The sequence below is a fragment of the Pelobates fuscus genome, chromosome 9, assembly GCF_036172605.1.
Source record: "Pelobates fuscus isolate aPelFus1 chromosome 9, aPelFus1.pri, whole genome shotgun sequence".
Taxonomy (NCBI): domain Eukaryota; kingdom Metazoa; phylum Chordata; class Amphibia; order Anura; family Pelobatidae; genus Pelobates; species Pelobates fuscus.
Genome location: NC_086325.1, coordinates 95,449,487 through 95,465,850, shown reverse-complemented (window position 1 = coordinate 95,465,850; position 16,364 = coordinate 95,449,487). Strand labels below are relative to the sequence as shown.

Here is a 16,364-nt window from a genome sequence, read left to right as displayed (position 1 = left end):
ACAGCAACTTTGGACAGTCAATTTGAGAATGAAGAGAGAGAACAGATACGTTTAATTAATTTACACAAAGCCAATATAAAGTGTTGAGGACTTTTAATCTGTTATAGGAAGCAACTCTGTGCTTTCCAAACAGGGGTATACAAGAAAGGTACATCTTCCAGCAAGTGCAACAACCACTACAAATACGATTGATACTCGCAGCAGGATACAAGAATAATGGAACTTTTAACAGTCTTAAAGGACCACTATAGGCACCCAGACCACGTCAGCTTAATGAAGTGGTCTGGGTGCCAGGTCCAGCTAAGTTTATCCCTTTTTTCTATAAACATAGCAGTTTCAGAGAAAAACTGCTATGTTTATAATAGGGTTAATCCAGCCTCTAGTGGCTGTCTCATTGACAGCTGCTAGAGGCGCTTGCATGCTTCTCACTGTGATTTCCGCATCCACATTGAAAAGCATTGTACAATGCTTTCCTACTGGAAAATCCTAATGCGAGTGCATGCACATTAGGTCTCCCCTGTGGGCTGACGTGGGCCGGGGAGGAGCCAAGGCAGATCCAAGCCATCCGCGAGGGAGGGGGGAGCTATAGTGCCAGGAAAACAAGTTCTCTTTAATAATGGTAACTGAGGTTGTGTCTCCCTTAGAGTGTATAGTTTTCTACAGTAGCTGTATACCGAGTTGCAGAACAAACTGCATTTTAACCATGAAAGATTTTGTTTTCTATGATCTTTAATGAATCAAGATTGTCCAAGTGACAAGAGTGTCCCTTTAGGGTCAATGAACAGAGAAAAGTCGTTTTCCTGAAAAAAAATGTTTCCCTTGCTCCCTTAATTTTATTTATCCAAGTTACTGTTTCCCTGCCTGTCGGTTTCCCCAAGAGAATAGACAATGCATTGCGTATTTTGATAGTGGCCTAATGAAAGAAATATATGCACTCCTAAGACAGCATCACCATTACACAAAGATGCATGATTGCAGAAGACAGTATAAATACATACGAGTAATCATGCACATTTAAAGTGTCGTTAGCATACCTTTCGAGTAGATGCTAATGGCTATGATTAGTCAACTGTTAAGTCATCTGCTTGTTCGACTGGCTAATAACTTGTTAATATAAATTATGAAATCCAAGTATTCTATATATAATTATGCATTTGTAAGTACAGGTGCATCAGTACCTGTTATATCAGTCATTGATCCAAATTATGATGTTACAGAACTGCAATATCTTAATTAACTACAGGGCAAAACAGTAAACATCTGCTTAGAAGCAATTTTGGCATGCATCTTTTCTCAAAGACCATACTGGCATTTCAAACTGGAATTTTGAGATGCAGACAACATTTACAGGGTTATTAACTAAAGTGAGAATTAAAACTGAATTCAAATTTTAAGGACAAACTAGTTGAACTGGAAGCATAACTGGAGACTTTTTCTGGTTTGACTATTTTGGTATTGTATTTGAAATTCACTTAGAATTCTCACTTTAAAGGGACACTATAGTCACCAGAAGAACTACAGCTTATTGTATTTGTTATGGGGAGTAGAATCATTCCCTTCAGGCTTTTTGCACTGTTTTATTCAGAGAAAAGGCAGTTTTACATTACAGCCTCGGGACACCTCCACTGGGCACTCCTCAGATAGCTGCTTGAGGTGCTTCCTACGGCAGTGCTGCACTGTGTGCATATCTGACATTCAGTGTCTCTACCATCTGCAAGGAGACACTGAACTTTTCTTGATTAAAGGACCACTATTGGCACCCAGACCACTTCAGCTTAATGAAGTGGTCTGGGTGCCAGGTCCATCTAGGATTAACCCTTTCTGCTGTAAACATAGCAGTTTCAGAGAAACTGCTATGTTTACCTATGGGTTAATCCAGCCTCTAGTGGCTGTCTCATTGACAGCCGTTAGAGGCGCTTCTCACTGTGATTTTCACAGTGAGAAGACGCCAGCGTCCAGAGGAAAGCATTGAGAATGCTTTCCTATGGACTGGCTGAATGCGCACGCGGCTCTTGCCGCGCATGCGCATTCAGCTGATGACGGTGAAAAGGAGGAGGAGAGTTCCCCGCGCCGAGGGAGCCCAGGTTCTCAAATTGGAGACTGCTTTGACTTTCTGTCAATTGTGCAATGTTACAACAGAATTACACATTCATTAACACTGTTTGCACAACTGGAAAACTATGCTTATTTATCTAACTGTTGTCTGTGGATCTGACAGTCTAACCAAGACAGTCCTGGTATAGAGATATACAATGTAGTATTTGAAGCTTTAAAGTTACATTAACCAGACTTAGTAGAAAAGTCAAAATTTCACATGGCAGATTTCAGTTCTGCAAAAGTATAAATTAATGATATATTTTAATTAGAATTTTATGGCACATATGTAACAGTTTTTACAGCATGGAGGAAATGGCAGAATATGTTCATTCGCTTTTCATGAGTCACTACTCCTTCTTTATTCACTCAGGTTTCATATTGATTGAATTTTAAAAAATCATATACGAGATCTTTGTCATATAAAACAGATACATAGCATGCCTTCAAATTCCAATGTTAGCGAATATCCAGTTACATACTGGCAATACACTATGTCTAGAAAATAAAGCTGTTTGAAAACTAGGAAAAAACAATGCCTTGCACTTTAAAGATCCATGTCTTATCTTTATGCTGAAATAGATAATTTGCTAGCAAATGTAGAAATATTAAGATGTAATTTGTTGACATGAAGCTTGATCCTTGATAATCGCAGCATCGTCTATCATTTCCTGTATATATTTCCATATTAGAGATAAAACCTCTCACCATAATGTTAACTGATGTACTTCTTCGAAGGGAGTAAGACAACATGGTTGTAATGTCATACATCACAGCATGCACCCATAATGCATTGTGATATGGCTGTGAGCAGACTGCAGACTTCAAACGATATCATAATTCCTACCACTTCAGCTAGCAACTGTTGAAAAAAATAAGATCATCAATGTGCACCTGTGCCGTTATTTCATGTGTGCATTGCCAAATTTAGTTCAGTCACAGTAACTTTAAAAGAGTTCATTATAATAGCTATATAGTCGCCTAAATTACTTTAGCTAAATAAAGCAGTTTTAGTGTGTAGATCATTCCCCAGCAATTTCACTGCTCAATTCACTGTCATTTAGGAGTTAAATCACTTTGTTTCTGTTTATGCAGCCCTAGCCACACCTCCCCTGGCTATGATTGACAGAACCTGCATGAAAAAAAAAAACTGGTTTCACTTTCAGACAGATGTAATTTACCTTAAATAATTGTACCTCAATCTCTAAATTGAACTTTAATCACATACAGGAGGCTCTTGCAGGCTCTTGCAGGGTCTAGCAAGCTATTAACATAGCTTTTAATAGAAAATCTTAATTAAACAGAACTTGCAATAAAGAAAGCCTAAATAGGGCTCTCTTTACAGGAAGTGTTTATGGAAGACTGTGCAAGTCACATGCAGGGAGGTGTGACTAGGGTTCATAAACAAAGGGATTTAACGCCTAAATGGCAGAGGATTGAGCAGTGAGGCTGCAGGGGCATGTTCTATACACCAAAACTGCTTCATTAAGCTAAAGTTGTTCAGGTGACTGTAGTGTCCCACTTACAGGTAAAGTGAATAACATTGATTATATTGTTACAATGACACCTGTCAAGGGGTTGGATATATTAGGAAGCAAGTGAACAGCCAGTTTTTGAATTTCATGTGTTGGAAGCAGGAAAAATAAGCAAGCGAAAAAAGCTGATTGACTTTGACAAGGGCCAAATAGTGAAGGCTAGACAACTCGGTCAAAGCATCTCCAAACGGCAAGTCTTGTGGGATTTTCACCAATGCAGTCGTTAGCACCTACCAAACGTGGTGCAAGGAAGGACAACTGGTGAGCCTGTATCAGGCTCAAGGGTGCCCAAGGCTCATTAATCACACAAAAGAGCTACTGTATCTCATATTGCTGAAAAAACAAACAAAAAAAGTGTAGAATGGGTACATTTAAGCCCTTAAATGAGGACTATAGCAGCACTCAGTGCATGGGTAGCCCTGGTTGAATGCATGTCACCCAGAGTTACATGCATGTCAGGATAACACACCCTGTACAGATGAACAAGATGTCAGTGGACCCACTCCAAACCTGCCAAATTTACCCCTAGACATACTCCATACCTGACATCTGAATCCACCAAGTCCACAGATTGCTGCTGCACATTGTGTCACGAGTCCTGTTAAGTATAAATGTAGCAGGCGCATTGTGGCTGTTAGCAGTTTGTTGAGCAGTTCCACTCATCCTCTGTAAACTATAAATGCTAAAATAAAAAAATAAAAACCAACAACAACAAAAACATGCTAATGCTCAGGAGGAAGTATAAAACTGAGATGTCTTGTAGTTGCAGTGATTTCTGAATATCTCAGCATCTGTAAACTACTCTGGACAGGGGATCAATTGCACTCTGTACAATAACCTTCGTGGTGATGCCTCTGTACAATAACCTTCGTGGTGATGCCTATTTCTTTTGATCCTTGGAGTGACCATTAAAACCACCTTGGAGTAGCCTATGGACACAACACCACGGGGTACTACAAGAAAACGTTAAAAATGCACCGTCATTATGACTAGATTACATGATTTTGTAATCTAGACAGCTGCATAATCTCCTGCATTTAGCAGTAATAATGAGGAAATTGCATATGCATGTGTATGCTAATATATGCTATTAACTCATAACAGCTATTTAGCATATGAAACTCCTAGGACTGACAGATAAGCTTATTGCATCAAACCCATTACCTTTCTTTCCAGTACCTAAGGCATAAACTGTACATTAATGATTTTGATATACCCAAACCGAGGATTTGAAAAACGATTACAAATCGAGAGCACTGACAGCACTGAGTAAATAGTTTCTAGGGTAAATCATTGGAAGGTATAATCTGGCTCACATGCCTAGTTATTTATTCTACACAGAGGAATTGCCTTGGAGGGACACTCTAGGCACCATAAGCTTCAACTCATTTACGAACGGTTTAACATTGAATCAGGGTTCCTGGGCCCCCTTCTACAGAATGGTTAAGGTGGAGTTATATTCCGCCATATCCAATCATACCAGTGATAGTGGGCAGTGATAGGTTGAGAGCATCAGTATTTTGCGTCTCTGTGAGGTTTATACACATAACTTGCCCAGTATGAAATGGGGCAAAACCATTGGGTGGTTTACGATACCATTCAGAATGCAACATCCAGACCTTGTTCATGCTGTTTACCAATGTTCAGAACTTGCAGAGAAAGTTCTGAATGAGCCTGAATGGGGGCTAAATTTCAGTCGGACAGAACGCTGCTGGATGGCTGTTATCCAGACCTTTTTTTTTTTAAATTCATGCCTGGATGTTTCTACGCAGAGACCAGATTTGAAAAAATCCAATCTATTTGTCCACCTAACAGCATACAGACAAACAGTTAAATAAACCTGAGTGGTGCTAGGGTTAACCATGTGGCAGCTGGCCATTGCTGCCCAGTCGCTAGCAAAGCCTGTAAAATAACAGGGAGAGTGGAGACTTAGTTACCCCAATGAGCGCTAAATGGGGGACTTTAAATAAAATAATAGGAGGTGGAAAGATCAGGGGCTTTTAGGTTTTTTTTGGTTTTTTTTAATGGAGAAATCATTCTAGTGCCTTTCACCCTACCGCACTCCCCTCCCAGCCTTTAAGCCACTGAGCAGTTTTGACAGGTAACAACACAATACTGTATGCATATTAAGGATTAAGGCACTGGTATAACGTTTCCATAACCCCCACATGGGAATTTGAGGCTTGCTTCAATATTTTTCATTCCAGTGTAATAAAAGAAGACGCTCTCTTTTATGACCAATTTGATTTCTCTCATCCCAATTTACAGTTAACCTATTAAAGCAATTATTGGCGTGGGGGGTGAGATGTGCATCATGGGTGTGAATGAAATACACATACCCCCTACACTTGTGGGCAGGTACATTGACAGCTTGCTGACACATTACACGCAAGGTTTGGCATCATCTTCCCATAATGCCGTGCTGCATGCACATTATCACCACGTCTGGATACCAGTTAGGTACGTTGTACCCACGGGTGTTACATGGCAGACTCACATATTATGTAATCTTGAATAAAAAAAAAAAAGAAGGTATTGATTCTGCTAAAATCTCACCATTTCCCTGGGGGACTGGATTATGCCACTATAATAAATTATCTGCAACAGTGATCATGGCAAGTATACGCAAGCATCCTCCTGTCCTCTGTCTCATGTCTATTCATCATAGCTGCAATGATTTGCAAAAATTGCCACACAATGTGACATCACAGGGGGAAGTTTCACCTCCCTCTGCCAATACAAGTCCTAAATGCACTTGCTTTAATGTTTGCCTTTAATACGTTTATACATGAAAAGGCATGAATGGAGCTATTTGACAAGCTTCTTTATGCCCCTTCCATCTGTAGCAAACAATGAAAATTCATAGGTGAATATTTGTGTTGTCTTTCTTTGTTTTGTTTTTTTATCGTTTTAATCATTTTTTAAACATATTAACTTAATAATCCTTAATAATCCTTAAATATTTTACACAGCATCATGACTTTATATTACACCAGACATTTGTCAGGTCTGTATTGCAGTAAACCTCTCAGGTCACAGTCAGTTCTACATATCAAGAAATCCTCTCATAAATAAGCAAAATCGTAATGACTGCAGAATGTGATTTTTTTTTTATATGGTAGTGACCCTGTGATAATGTTTCTATTCAACTCAATCTTTCCCCCCTCAGTATACACTGTACAACTAAGACCCCTTTCCTCTTTTTGTTTTAACAATCTTTCACTGTTGCTGCCTTGGTTACGCTGTCCCTTTATTTCTTATCTTTTTCATTTTTCTGTCCATTTTTTGTCAGTTTATTTTTCTGCATTTTTCTTCCTCTGTGTCTCTTCTCTCCCTCATCCTTCCCCCTTTCCCTCCGGTACAGATAGCAGGCTCTGCTGATTGCAATCCAGGAGTTGGCGTCTGCATTTTCTGGCAGGCGGTTTTAGTTGCCATGGTTTCTGTTGGTTTGTGTTGTAGTAGGCAGCGGCCCGAGTGGCCCATTACAGATAGAGGCTGGTAAGAGGGGCCAGAGGTCAACCAATCTCAGCGTTTTTCACACACAATGTCTGCATGGCATAAGATCTACAAATTGAGCAAATGTCAATTGAGGAAATTAAAGTTTTATTAGCTGAGCTGGGGGTATAACAACCAGGGACCTCACTACCATAAGGTGAATAAGGCATTGGCTTGTGGGCTGCCCTGCTGCTGTCTCGTCCTGGAACGCTGGGTGAGCGACTCCTTAGCCACCCCCCAGCGCAGCCACTCTCCTGCTGGGCTTTCTCTGTTGCTGCTTGCCTGGTATTCCAGCTGCCCCCTGCCTGTGAATGGAACAGGAAGCAGCCTGTGCTCACAGTGCACTGCTCTCCTGCTCCCCCAGCAGAAATAAGACCAACTTCCTGCAGCCTGCACCTCTTCTCCTCTTCACAGCACCCACGTAGGCTATGGGGGATTGTTTATTGTATGAATGGTTGTAAATGGGGGGGTGTCTGTGTTAAATTGCTGTATTTCTGTGTATATAATAAAGTGTGGCTTCATGTACAGTTGTGTGAGTTTGTGTTTGAGTGACACTGTGTTAGTAAGTGTGCAAGTGACAGTGTTTGTGTGTTAGTGAGAGTGTGCGAGTGACAGTGTGTGTCTTAGTTAGAGTGTACAAATGACAGTGTGTGTTAGTGAGTATGTGCAAGTGACAGTGTGTGTTAGTGAGAGTGTGTAAGTGACACTGTGTTAGTGAGGGTGTGCAGGTGACAGTGTGTGTGTGTTAGTGAGAGTGTGCGAGTGACAGTGTGTGTCTTAGTTAGAGTGTACAAATGACAGTGTGTGTTAGTGAGTGTGTGCAAGTGACAGTGTGTGTTAGTGAGAGTGTGTAAGTGACACTGTGTTAGTGAGAGTGTGCAGGTGACAGTGTGTGTGTGTGTGTGTGTGTGTGTGTGTGTTAGTGAGAGTGTGCAAGTGACCCTGTGTTAGTGAGAGTGTGTGACACTGTCTGTGTTAGAGTGTGTAAGTTACACTGTGTGTGTTAGTGAGAGTGTGTAAATTACACTGTGAGAGTGTGTAAGTGATACAGTGTGTTAGTGAGAGTGTGCAAGTGACACTGTGTGTATGTTAGTGAGAGTGTATAAGTGACACTGTGTGTGTGTTAGTGAGAGTGACACTGTGTGTGTATGTCAGTGATAGTGTGTGTTAGTGAGAGTGTATAAGTGACACTGTGTGTGTGTTAGTGAAAGTGACACTGTGTGTGTATGTCAGTGATAGTGTGTGTGTGTTAGTGAGACTGTGTGTATGTTAGTGAGAGTGTGTACGTGACACTGTGTATGTCAGTGAGTGTGTGTGTGTTAGTGAGAATGTGTCTCTTTTTTCTCTAAATGTCTCCCAGTCTCTGTTTCCTAAATATCTCAACAGTTTCTCTATCCTTTCCCTAAATGTCTCCCCAGGCTGTTTCGGTTCTTTCTCACTGTGCATCTGCTTTCACTTAAAGGAACACTATGGCACCCAGACCACTTCAGCTTGTTGTAGTGATCTGGATGCACTGTCCCAGGGCCCTTAACCCTGCAAAAGTAATTAGTGGAGTTTTTAACAACTGCAATGATTACCGTTCAGGGTTAACGCCACCTCTAGTGGCTATTCATGGGGAATCCAGCATCACGCAAAACCCCATAGGAAAGCATTGTATAATACTTTCCTATAGGGAAATCTTAATGCGGCCATTGAGGAGTGAAGGTGGAACCGAGCCAGCACCGCTGGACCCGGGTAAGTGACGGAAGGTTTTTTTTACCCCTTTTATACCACGAGGTAGGGGCGTTTGACAGAGGGGGAAGCTATAATGCCAGGAAAACAAGTTTTTTTTCCTGGCACTATAGTTTCCCTTTAATGTCTACTCAGTGTGTCTCTTTCAATAAGTGTCTCTTCACTGCAATTCAGAATTTAGTGAATGTAGTTGCATTCATGAGGGGGCGGCAAAATGGATTGTTGCCTAGGGCGGCAAGAATCCTTGCACCGGCCCTGATAACTCATTAAAGAGTCTCTGGGTCTTGCCAGCACTTTTCTTATGATAACAATATAAGACACTGAATTGACTCCGTGGTCAATTCTCCATGTGCTTCCAACGTAATGTGGTGGAAGCACGAGATATGAGCTGAATGAGTAGGCCTGCATCTGGTCTGTTTAAAGTTTATACATAGCTTTTACATTTTGTATGAAATTCTTTGATTGGTTTGTTCTGGTGGGATTATACTTTGGTGTCTCAACAACAGGCAAATGTAACAGGGAGCTCTCAGAAGTTTTATCTGTGCTCACCATTATTATGTGTCTTAAAAGCTCTATTCATTGAGATCTTTTTTCTAATTTTCTGTAGTTCAGTGCTGAGAGACTGCACCTGAAAGCTGAATCAACTGTTCTCTTTCATAAATGCACCAACAACTATTTTCTGAAAATTAGCTTACATACAGATTATGCATTTTCTACTGATTTTTTAATGCAGTTTATTGTACACTGAGATTGTATTATATACAATACACTTTAGCATTGTACACTGTTGGCTCATCTTCCAGTAAAGACGATAATGCAGACCATGTTTCGTGATCCCTCCAGCCTGGAGATTGGTACATGCGCAAAGCATTACATGAAATATGTGGTTTACAACTTGCGGGCGGTGGAAAACGGGGGATTACACAAAAACCTGCTATTGCCTACTGCACTATCCACTTGGATAATTTAGTACGTACAACCAAAATAAAATTATATTATATGTCGCACTTACTCGCCTTGGCATATGGAAATCCCAGGGGATACTAAATGCTGTCTCTTCCGCGGGAGTATATTGAGACTGCTTGCTGAGTCTGAGCAAAGGGAGCCATGGGAGCTATCTCTGCATTGGAAGCACGCAGAGATAGTCCACACTCAACAAGACACCAGTTAAAGTACTGAAAACATCCCATCTCTTCTCTCTAGCCCAGTCCTCAGCACTTACATAAATATACATGAATAATATTTTATGTAGGGAATTTGCCAAGCAATTGACTATGGACAAATAGGGGAAAAGAAATACAAGGGAGGGAGAGAAATAAGGAATGGAAGAAAACAAAGGAAGACAGCCAAACAGTAGAAAGGAGATGGTTGAGGGAAGGGGTAGGCAATCTTGCACACTCCAGATGTTGTGGATAACATCTCCCCTGATGCTTTGCCAGCATTATGAGAGATGTCCGGAGGGAATAAGAACAGATTCTGAGAGAGGAAGAGAAGAGGAATCAATAGGAGAAAAGTAAGTTTGGCATGACAGTGCTGCTTTAAACTTGGCTTTGTTTTACAGTACGGGCTCAGCTAAACTTAATGAAAGTGCACCAACGTCCCCAAACTGAACATGGGAAAAGCTCCTGAACTCAATCTGCATGACATGAGTGCAGTCAAATTGTACTCAACATTTTCATTTTTTCTTGCGGATTCTGTGGTATAGACCAAAAAAATTAAATTGTTGAGACATATTGTTTTGTGTGTGTGTGTGTGTAATATGCATTCAACAAAACAAAAAATAAATAAAAAAAAACAGACACACTGCTAGAAAGACACCTCCATGGATAATTAACATAATATCGCAATATGTTTTTTTGTGACAATAAATGTTTTAATTATAAATTTCAATTAAAACAAAAAAGTACACAAAAAATATCTAAGCAGATTATATGTTATTACTTTTTGCTAAAAAGGGAATTATTTGATGACAGATAAAGCGCCTAACATGAAGGAATTTGTCCTAAAGAACACAACCCTTAGTTAAAGGAACACTATAGGGTCAGCAACACAAACATGTATTCCTGACCCTATAGTGCAAAACCCACCATTTAGGTGGCTTGCCCCCTCCTTACCCCCCTTAAAAGTTAATAAAATTCACATTATTTCCAGCGCCGTGCAGGTCCGCCTTCAGCAGCTTACCTTATTCCAGCGCCGGGCTCCCTTGGCGCTGGTGCCCTTTCCTCCCCCGCCGACGTCAGCAGAGCCGAATGCGCATGTGTGGCAAGTGCCGCGCGCGCATTCAAAGTGTCCATAGGAAAGCATTTTTCAATTAAATGCCTCCAGCATCGCAGATGCGCCTCTAGTGGCTGTCGGGAAGATAGCCACTAGAGGCTGGCTTAACCCTGCAATACAAATATGTATTCCTAACACTATAGAGCCCTAGTAATTTCTTTGCTTACCTTAATCCAGCGCCGGGCTCCCTGGTGCTGGTGACCTCTCCTCCATCGATGTCAGCTCTCGAGTGGAGCTGAATGCGCATGCGAGCCAGAGTCGCACGCGCATTCAAACCCGCCCATAGGAAAGCATTACTCATTGCTTTCCTATGGGAATCTTTTTTTGCAGCTGCAGATCCGTGAGGACGTCCAGCGTCAAATAAGTGCAATTTACTCGGTGTAAATCGCGGAAGCGCCTCTAGTTGCTGTCAAGGAGACAGCCACTAGAGGCTGGATTAACCCTGCAGTGTAAACATAGCAGTTTCTCTGAAACTGCTATATTTTCAGCTGCAGGGTTAAAACTAGGGGGACCTGGCACCGAGACCACTTCATTGAGCTGAAGTGGTCTGGGTGCCTATAGTGGTCCTTTAAGCAACTCAAACTTAATAAAATGATTTTGGAGCATAGATACTGTCCCTGCTCTGTCACAGTTGAAAACTTTGCCAGGTCTGAGCAACAGACTGAGCGCTGTTTACATTTTGAAATACCCTTGTCTTTTGTGGCTGTGAATCAGATAGCATATTTGAGACTTCAAAATAAAATAGATTTGATAACTGAATCTATTTCATATCCGGCATCACATTCCAAAGTACGCTGATATTGGATATTGGTTGTGCATTTCCATGCTTCTCTTAGAGAAACAATGGAGTGGCAGATCACAGCAATTGCTGTGCTTGCACAGTTGTCCCCAATGCTTCTCTACAACAAGCAAATGATTGGACAAAAGTCAGCAAACTTGATGACTTCATAGTAGGAGGATTTGGGTGCAGTGTGGAATCTATCTCAACACTGGATTACAATTTAAGTTTAATTGTGATAACAAAACAACAAGGCCCCTAAATCTAAATGGATAAGGAAACATGTGAGACTATTTTTTTTTTTTTTTTAATTAGATTGTTCAAGTGTGAGGTAAATGTAATGATTTTTCATTGGATACAATATTACATCCATGAGGTCTTTAATAGGTCTGTTCACATAACCTCTTCCTTGCATCCAGATAATTTACCAAATGATATTGATTGAAAAAAAAATCTCACAAAACATCAAAATTTTAGATGATGGTGGATAAGTATGACATTGCTCAACCTTTATCACACAGAAGGGTATTTAGTATACCCTTTCTTTATGAATAAATATATAAAATAAATGTTAAATTTTTGGCACAACATGTATGCACCTCCAACAGTATATTTCAAAGCAGTTTATACAATAATCACAATTAATATCACCCCTTTTCACTTATTAAATATTGTGTTTATTCACAAAGCTAAGAATTGTGGAGAAATGACAAGGTAACTGCAATCTCTAGGCCCACGTAACCAAGCTGAACACCATTTGAGTTAAAGGAACACTATAGTCACCTAAATTACTTTAGCTAAATAAAGCAGTTTTAGTGTATAGATCATTCCCCTGCAATTTCACTGCTCAATTCACTGTCATTTAGGAGTTAAATCACTTTGTTTCTGTTTATGCAGCCCTAGCCACACCTCCCCTGGCTATGATTGACAGAGCCTGCATGAAAAAAAAACTGGTTTCACTTTCAGACAGATGTAATTTACCTTAAATAATTGTATCTCAAACTCTAAATTGAACTTTAATCACATAAAGGAGGGTGTTGAAGGGTCTAGCAAGCTATTAACCCCTTAATGACACAACTTCTGGAATATATCCATCGTCTGTCCTTAAGGGGTTAACATAGCAGGGGATAAAACAAATCTTAATTAAACGGAACTTGCAATAAAGAAAGCCTAAATAGGGATCTCTTTACAGGAAGTGTTTATGGAAGGCTAAGCAAGTCACATGCAGGGAGGTGTGACTAGGGTTCATAAACAAAGGGATTTAACTCCTAAATGGCAGAGGATTGAGCATTGAGGCTGCAGGGGCATGTTCTATACACCAAAACTGCTTAATTAAGCTAAAGTTGTTCAGGTGACTATAGTGTCCCTTTAAAGAGCTTCTGGGACATAGCTGTTTTAGTCTGAAGTTTGCAATACTCTACTCTAATTAATACAATTTCCAGCTTAGTGAATAAACCCTACATATGATGGCAATTAACTGTTTTGACAACGTGATACACAATTATAAAAATAACCACAGTTTGCTTGTCCTACACTGCTATTCGTGAAAGTATTAATCATTGAGGAATTGAAAGCGAATACCACATTTTAGGCCACACGTTTTAGTTCTGCTACATCTGAAATTCAATTTGAATGTAATATTTAGTGTATAACCCATACAAAATAAATTTTACAAAAAAACATAATAGTAAAAAATAAATAAAACAATTAATAATAATATGAAGGGACCCTATCCAACTTTCAGCTCACTTGATTTGATCATCCTGTGCTTCCCAAACCAGTCCTCATGGCCCACCAATAATCCAGGATTTATGTATTTCCCAGTATTCCAAAGGAGATACTGACAAAACCTGTTCTGTTTGCTGGGTCATGAGGACTGGTTTGGGAACCACTGCTTTACAAATTTGGATACAGTATGTTCCATGTGTGCTTTATAACCTTCCTGGATGACACTGGATAAGGAACCATGTATTTTGACCTCACTGAAGACTCATCAATAAAAATCACATTTCAATAGCAACCCTTAATCACATTTTCCCCAAAAAGCAGAGAGGTGCCAGCCAGCCTCTGACCTGCTTTCACAGCAGTTTGGGCATTGGGGTGGGCATCCTTTTTTTTTTACCTTGCAGTCTCCCACGCAGGATCTCACAGAGTACTCTCCAGCTTGCAGGTATTTCTCCAACACAAAGTCAAACTCCTCGTATTTTTCCTGAGCATGTTGATCCAGTCTCTGGTAAGCTTGGACACAGCTGCTGCACACCTCACCCTCCAGGAGGGCATTGGAGGCTGCAGCTGCCCCAGGGAAGTCCTCCATCAGTTTCTCCAGACTGCAGTTCAGGCTGTCAGGGTTAGGCATGCCCAGCAGCAGGTCCAGCAGGGTGTATGTATTACAAAAGGACAGGGTGAGGTTGCGAAAATAAGCCTTCAAAAAGTTCCTCTTGGAGGAAAAAGAGAAAGGGTGGCTGGACCAGGGATAGGAAGATGGGGAGGAGGAGGTTTGGGGAGAGGGTGGAAAAAGAGACCCCCCGTGTCTTTGCATGTAATGCAGTTTGGTGCAGGCAGAGTCCAGGTGAGAGGTCCTGGCCCCAGTGCAATGAGGACTGTGAGCAGCAGATTTGGTCAGATTGCTTAGCAAGTTGTCCCAGCACCCCCTGCCCTCCCCCCCCGGGAAGCTCTGGAGGGGTACCAGGCTGGAGTAGTTGGCCTGCTCCCCCCCTCTAGGGACCGGCTGAAGGCTGAAAGAGAAGCTGCTCCTCGCCTTGGCCCCGGCGGAGACCAGCCAGAGGTGATCAGACAGCAGGACGGTGAAGAACAAAAGGGAGGCTAGGGACATTCGCCATCTCTGAGCCCTCTCGGAGTCGGCGCACGGTTTGTCGCTGTGTCGGGGTTCCCAGCAGATCTTTAAGACGGCCTCATCTTCCCTTGGATACATCCAAGCCCCACTGATCATATTTCAGGGGGTGGGAGAATGCGGGGTGCTCTCAGTCTCTCCCCACCCCCACCACCCCCTTCCTATGGTTGTTGTGGTGGGCTTCCTACACCACCAGCACAATGTCACCTGCCTCCAGTGAGGGGGCCTGCGGAGAGGGGCATGATCGGGGGGGCTGGGGAGTGAGGGGGATGGGTGGGCAAGAAGATAGGAGGCAGCGGGGAGGGGGGTGGAAAGGTGGTTTTGGTGGATGGCTGGGTAGGTAGATAAAAGGAAGGAATGGGTATATGGAGGGATAAAGGGTGGTAGATGGAGAGAGGTGGGGAGGGAAGGAAGGATGGGAGCTCCCCCTCCCCTATCCGCCCCTGTCCGGGTCACTCAGTAACTGGCCATAGCAGGGAACATGGGCAAAAACCAACCAGGGGGAAAAAAGAACAACCCCCCTCCCTCTATGAAGATTTACCCCAAAGTACATCAAGGAGAAGTCCGCAGGGGGGGCAAGGGACAACCCATGCAGTTCCCCCCACCCTCCCCCTATGAACCCAAAGCAGATCCAGGTAAGAGCATCCCCCTAAAACAGCAGCCCCCTCTGGGTGTCAGCCTCTGCCGGCCATCCCTCCTGCAGATCCTGGGCTGCTCGTGGTCCTCTCTCGGTGTCTCTGTCTCTGTGTGATAGGTCCTCTCTGTGATCTCCTTATTGTTTTCTCTTCCTCTTCTGGTGGGCACTGTTCTTCTCTTCCCTGGGCATCCTGCTGCTGGGGCTGAATATCCCCATACCTCCTCTTCCTCCCAGTGCTCCCAGGCCCAGCTCTCCCCCGATGGGATTCCTTTTTTCTTTAATTATTATTATAATATTTCTATTTAATCTGTCGCCATCTTCAGCAGTGGAGAGAACACCTTGAGAAATTGATCATGAAGACGCGGGCACGTGCGTGCGCGACCCCAGAACGCGTGAGCGCGCATTGCCTCCCCTGCCTTATGCAACTGTGTTGCTTTTATTTTTTTATTATTATTATTATAAACGCCAGCCCAGTCCTCCTTCCCTCCCATTCTCCACCCCGTTCTGCGCCCCCCCCCCCCTCTCTCTTCATTCACTCTGAACAGCTTTTCATTCATCTTCCTTCCATTCATTTTCCTGTGTAGCAGCCATGCCCCCCTTCCTTCCCCCCATCTCCCCATCACATACCACTAAATAATGAGTCAGGTCCTGACTAGCCACCTCTTATCAGACCCTCTAGATGGACTGTACTGGTTATTTGCCTGATCTGTAATGGAAAGTAAATCACGTTTTGTGGTGTTTAGTGTAGTAGGTGATACTGGTCTACAGTAGTCAGAGATTTAAAGGGAAAGCATGGCAATATGCTATGAGATCATCACTCTCACTAGAGAGTATTAATGTATGGTATCTGGTGGAGCTGCATGATGCCTCTTTTGATTTTCCTGAGAAAAAGAAGCCTTTTTTTATATTTCTGGTTGAGATTTGCTTTCAAACTCCAAATTCTATCATGAGAATGACGATAATTTTGAT

General features: G+C 42.1%; 1 protein-coding gene across 1 annotated transcript in view; it reads right to left on the bottom strand.

Annotated features, from left to right (window-relative positions):
* NALF2 (NALCN channel auxiliary factor 2) overlaps positions 1–14,986 on the bottom strand; it is a 233,929-nt gene extending 218,943 nt beyond the window's left edge. The window contains exon 1 of the mRNA XM_063432176.1: positions 14,030–14,986. Within this exon, the coding sequence (XP_063288246.1) occupies positions 14,030–14,857 (828 nt within the window). The 5' untranslated portion in view covers positions 14,858–14,986. The remainder of the gene's footprint in view (positions 1–14,029) is intronic.
* Positions 14,987–16,364: the final 1,378 nt, after the last annotated feature.